This window comes from Nyctibius grandis, chromosome 6 (genome assembly GCF_013368605.1).
Source record: "Nyctibius grandis isolate bNycGra1 chromosome 6, bNycGra1.pri, whole genome shotgun sequence".
Lineage (NCBI taxonomy): Eukaryota > Metazoa > Chordata > Aves > Nyctibiiformes > Nyctibiidae > Nyctibius > Nyctibius grandis.
In genome coordinates, this window is record NC_090663.1 from 33,937,208 (window position 1) to 33,943,207 (window position 6,000).

The 6,000-nt window shown below is 32.6% G+C and overlaps 1 protein-coding gene across 2 annotated transcripts in view; it reads right to left on the reverse strand.

Annotated features, from left to right (window-relative positions):
- The window catches only part of SGCZ (sarcoglycan zeta), a 249,926-nt gene extending 244,613 nt beyond the window's left edge, over positions 1–5,313 (reverse strand). For both annotated transcript variants that reach the window (XM_068403800.1, XM_068403799.1), the window contains exon 1: positions 5,119–5,313. In XM_068403800.1, the coding sequence (XP_068259901.1) occupies positions 5,119–5,313 (195 nt within the window). The remainder of the gene's footprint in view (positions 1–5,118) is intronic.
- Between the last annotated feature and the right edge of the window lie 687 nt (positions 5,314–6,000).

The following is a 6,000-nucleotide window of genomic DNA, read 5'->3' on the forward strand; positions in this document are numbered from 1 at the left end:
TGCCCCATGTCACTTCACAATGTCACTTCACATCAGTAAGAGGAATATTTTTAATTTCTTTTTTAAAACTGTAGTTTGAAATACCTGCAGAAAACTTTCAGTCACATATTTCTACACTGGTACCTGTTTAGTGACAAAAATGTAACGTACATCTCCTTTACAGAGTAAGTAATCAGATTGACAGACTGTCAACATGCTTTATATGTTAACAGCTATATGAAGAATAAATTATACAAAGTTATACTTCTATTGAGGTTAGAATAACTTAAAGACTATACAAGATTAAAATTATATCAGAGAATAATGTTCAAGTGATTAAATTTTTAAAGAAAAAGTTAATTACCTATGCTATGGACCATAAAATACATGATAACAAGAATGCAAGCACAGTAAAAGATATTTCTTTTGTGAAATAACGTGTGTATAAATACAAAACATATCCATACTTTACCCTATGGTTATGTAACCAAGTTGTGACTTGAGTGTCCCATCCTGCTTGAAACACCAAGTATACTAATTGTATAGACACAAAAAAGTAACTAACAGCTTTGAGCTCCATTAGACACATAACCTAGACTACGTGAGAGGTAATTACATCCTAAAGTAAAGTGAAAGACAGAAGTTTCCATGGGGGAGCCTGTAGACCATGTCAAAGTTAGTACAGGGAAAGGAAATTATAAATGTTCCATAAATTCAAGTCTCCTAAGTCTATTATTTTGATATTGACAAAAGCTACAGATTTTAGTTCCCGCCTTGATGTTTCCAAGATGTTTTGCATGTATCCTTTGAAGACCACACTTAAGAGACATAAGGAAAATTGAGTTCATTCTTGAAGAGAGCAGTTTATTTTTCAGGAAAGCATTTAATACAATAGGTGAAGTATGAAGTGCAAGTAGGTGATTCAGAGATTTTCATGGTTCCATTAGGGGATGATATATCGTAGAGGCTGTCAAATTATTTTATCCCTACCACTCAGGACAGAATAGATCCACTTGATGGACATAAAACAACAAAGTTTTATTCCAATTACGAGTTTAGCCTGGGGATTATTTCAGGGCTAAGTTATCTGTAGAGCATTTTGTTCAAGGTCAGATATTCCTCTAATATAGGCATGTATGGTGTGTAATAGCTACATGCATCTATCAGTGGAAATGTTAAGGGACTTCTTTGTCCTGAAGTTCTTACATGCTTTCGCATGTATCTTTCCAACCAGATGATGGAACAGTGAGGTAACAGATCTCAACTAGATGCTAAAGGACAGTAACACTAAGCTACCAGTGGGGGAATATCTTTCAAAAAATGATTACTACATCTATGATTCCTCCATCTAATATTCCTTCTTCTACACAGAAACTAATTACCTTCAGTTTTGCTCATCTAACTGATACATGTTATATCAAGGCAATTATTTGTAACTTGTATTTAACTTTCAAATTTATTTCTTACATCATACACTAGAAGAAGAGATCCTATAACCAAAAGTTTCTCTACCTTTCCCAGCTATACTACTTAATCTGATACAAGGAGACTTGCACAATTTACCTGTCCCATTTTTTTACATAATTGCAGGTAAACTATATTTGCTTTTTAATTACTTCTTTGATGAGCTATTCAACATCCATGTCTTAAGGACAATTTACTTCAGTTGCCTATCTTACTATGAGATGAATGGCCTCATGGTCTCCTCTCTGTGCATGATACCTAGCTCAGATTCAGAATGCGACTTTTACATGCAAGGTCAGTATATTAAGAAAACTTTTCCAACTGGAGAATCTATAAATTGAACTCAGAAAGGCTTTTATTGTGCCAGTTGGTCAGTGGCTGCAGCTGTACAATTAAAAATAGAAAGTAAACAGCTAATACAAATTAACATTGTTGCAATAGTCAGCCAGCAACAAGAAACCCATGCCCTGGCTCTTCACGACCCCTTAAAGTGGTGCAATTACTATTGCTTTTATAATAAGCTCAACATTGGCTTATGCTAAACCAACAAATAATTTAAAATAAAGTCAAAATGTCAAAGCAGTTCAATTTCAACAATTATTTTATCATGGTTAGATTCCTCTTTTGTGCAAAAACTCTTTAAAGCAATTTAGTGAAAGTATTTTCCTTTTCAAAAGGATTCTAGCTGCACTTATGATTTCCTATCACTGCTCAGATATACAAATACAATTTCTTAGTTTATATCTATCTATACATACATACGTGCACATGGAAGAAATATATGTATATTTCAGAGCTATTGCATTCTTTAAATACATGAAGTTTAGGTTCATAAACTAAATTATTTTACTCTCAGATGTCTGTTGCTGAGAATGTTACTCCTTCAGACTTGATACAAATTTTCCACTGATGCTCAAATGTGTGCATGTGGACATAAGTGTGAAGATTTTACTGAATTTTTTATATGAGAATCTTCTAGCAATCAATTTTTGAACCCATACAGAGACGCTAATGTGAATACTAACTAGTCCAAATAGAAGACATTCCATGAATCTGCAGAAGAAAACCAGTATTCTTCAGTGTATATTTAACAAAATGGATTAGAACTTGATCCAAAGTACCAGTGCTTATAAAAGCAGAAGAAAATACTGACAACTTTTTTCATTATTTCAGCTCTAAGTTATATGATATGCCTACAGCTATTACACGTAGCTTTACAATACTGAATAACCTATTGTCATGCCATTTAATTACTATCTTTTTTAACAGTCTCTTTGTAAAACAAATGTGTGCACTTTTAAGATACACAATTTCAGGTCATAAACCAGAGTTCTATGCCTATGGATTCTGTTTTCTGCAACAGTTTAACCATGGATCAGACCATAAATTTATATAAAATTGGGAAGACAAAAACAAATCGGTCCTGAAGCAGTACGTTTCATTAAACAAAAGCATGAAATATTTTGTCATTAAAATAATAATGGTTAATAATTTTATGCCAACAGGGATATACTACATACAAATTTGAGTAAGAATGATCTGCTGGTATTATGATCATTAAATAAAATGCTTCTGGTATTCTTTTTACGTAGAAAATCCTTTGGAAACAGTGATTTTTGCAGATTTTTCATGACAACCTGTTAAGTAGGAATTTTCTTTTCTGAAGTAGTTAATACACCAAAATGAACAGTGTTCCCAAGCATTTTTGAGGGTTTTCTATATGAAAGAGAGTGATATATTCCACTTTTGGTTTCCAAATCACTTACTGGTATATACGACTATGGTAAATGTGAATATACAAAAATAATTTTAATTCCGTAACAGAGGGGTTAAAGATTAACTCACACTAGTCAGTGGCATACCATTTAGCTGTATTTATAACAAATTCAGGATTATTAAAGATGCACATGAGCTTTGTGATTTCTGAATTCTAATAATGAAATAACAAGTTTATAATAAATGAAGTGCATAACATTTCAAACACTATTTTTGTGAAATTATTAAGCCAGTGTTTGCATAATTATTTCAGGTACATACATCTCTCAAGCTACAGAACCAAGGTCTTTGATTCACTAAGTAGTATACAGAACTACTGAAACAATCCTGTTGTTTTTTGTAGCAGATTCCTGCACTGATTTAGTGATTCACAATAAACCTTTAACTTTCTAACAAAGCTTTTGCATGCGGGAAAGAAAAATATTTCAAAATATTTTTTTGTTTTAAAAATACTGTATGTTCAAATTGTGAGAGTTTTAAACTGGATAGTGCTATAGTAGCTTGTAGAGTGGAAGGTCAAACAATGCCTAGGTATGGAAGCAGCAGTTTCAAATATTTTATTGGAATGTGATCTTCTGCACAGAGAAAAATTCCATGCTTTTAAAACATCTTTGGAATAATAGCAGACCATTTTACTGAAGTCAACAGGTATGCCTAAATATGCTTCTGATATGAATAAGAAAAGCATATGTGGATGTCCTGTTTTGCAAGCACGTTATGCTAAAAAAAAAGAAAAAACAAAACCAACCAACCAAACAAAAAAAACCCAAACAAAAAAAACCCAAACTTCTAATAAACTTTTCAGTACGTGAATATTAAAATCATACAGTTGTCAAAATATGAATCCAACATATTCATGCACTAGTGGCAACTCAGAAGTAGCAATGTATTTGCAAAATATGTCTCACCAGGCAACTATCTCAGATAACCCTATGCATTACAGAGCATTAGCAGATATAGAACAATTTCAGACATATGTTTAATGCTGGTTTTGTTGGCTGTTTTTTATTTCTAATAAACTAAGGGAGAACAGAATTGTGCTATGACCCTAGGAATTAGAAATGTATTACTAGCTACATGAAAATATGGCTTATGAAGGTCAAAATCCAAAGAGAGACACTACACTGATCCTAGCAGAAGCACTGATATTTTAAACTGTGGAGTGTTCCATCTTTTCTTTTGATATACAAAATGACACTACTCTACTGCCAAGTAGTGAGCACTCCTACCACCTTTATCCAAACAAAGCTTTGGGAACAGCTGGGCAGATAAAACATTTTCCACTGCACACAGATGTTCTTTCAGGTGTACATCTGAAATACAGACTCGGTAACACTTTGCTACTATTAAAGATTCCAGATGGAGGCTGTCTCATAAAAGCCTGTGGCTTTTATACCCATCTACCCACTCTTATCAATATCAAACCAGCTACTCTAAGTTCTAAGTGAAAGACAGTCCAAATGGACAGTAAACTCAAAAAATACTAAGAACAACATAAACTAAAAACTAAAAACTAACCCAGTTTTCTCTTAAGAGAGATACAATACAGAACAGATACAGCAAACTCCTACTGATTGCTATCAGTGGTGATAAGCAACCAAGAGATGCTTGGGGTAGTCACCATGATGATTTTGGTAGGGCAAACAAAAAAACCCCACTAAGATCCAGATATATTTTCAGCAGATATGATTAAGCAAAAATATCTGAATAGACAGGTCACAGGTCCACTCCCTGCAGAATATACACAAAAAGTATAAATATCTGAAGTAACACTCAAAGGAGATAGGAGTTTTAATCCAAAATTACAAGGTTTGCATGTAACATGGTAAAGGAAAAAGAACTGAAACTACAAGTTATTACTTCAAGAAACAGGGTATGTAAAGTCATTGTGATACTTACCACTGTGAAATTCATAACCTTCAAAATCCATATTGTCATTGCTAAGTTAACAATCATGGTAACCAACAGCAGGAGGACAAAGAAGTATAAGCACCTCTTTCGCCATCCATAAATCCCTACTGGGTAAAACTGAGGATGTTCAGTCCTTGGAAGGCTATTCTGTTGTGTAGCTAATATATACTGCTCTCGTGTCATCTGGAAAAGAAAGATGTAAGTATAAGTTAGCAAATGAAAGGTTTGTTTTTCATAGCTTTTATTACATTAATATTATCTGAGAACGTATAGAAAACTAGTTTCTATGGGAACAGAAGGGATGCATTCATTCAGCATACACTACATCAATGTTATTTTTTACTAGGCATTTAGTAAGAATTTGGTGGTTTTCATTAATTTAAAGTAAACCTTTGGTTTGATATTTCAAATTGGATTTGCATTTCAAATTTATCAGCAAGAAACTGCAAAAAATACTAATGTAATCCATGTATGTACCTTACATTCTATTTCTGAAGACTGTTTTATTGTCTTTTATGAGGTCATTCAGGAAAATTTGTTTTTGGAGAAAAAAAGTCAAGCAACTTTTTTGTACTCGTTTTGGTTGAGATAAAGGTAATTTTCTTCATAGCAGCTTGTAGCCAAAACCAGTACATTCTTTCATACAAATAGAAGAAAAATCTATTCTTTCTAGAAATGCATCAGTCATAAATGAAGTTATCACTCTTTTATTATAATTAGTAAATTGAATTAATAATTTATGCCATTATATATACACCCATATTTTACACAAAAATATGCCATTGTGTATACCATATTTTACACAAAAAGAAATATGAAAATCCTTCAAAGTTTTAATTTTGCCCTTTAGGAGATACAGATACTACAATC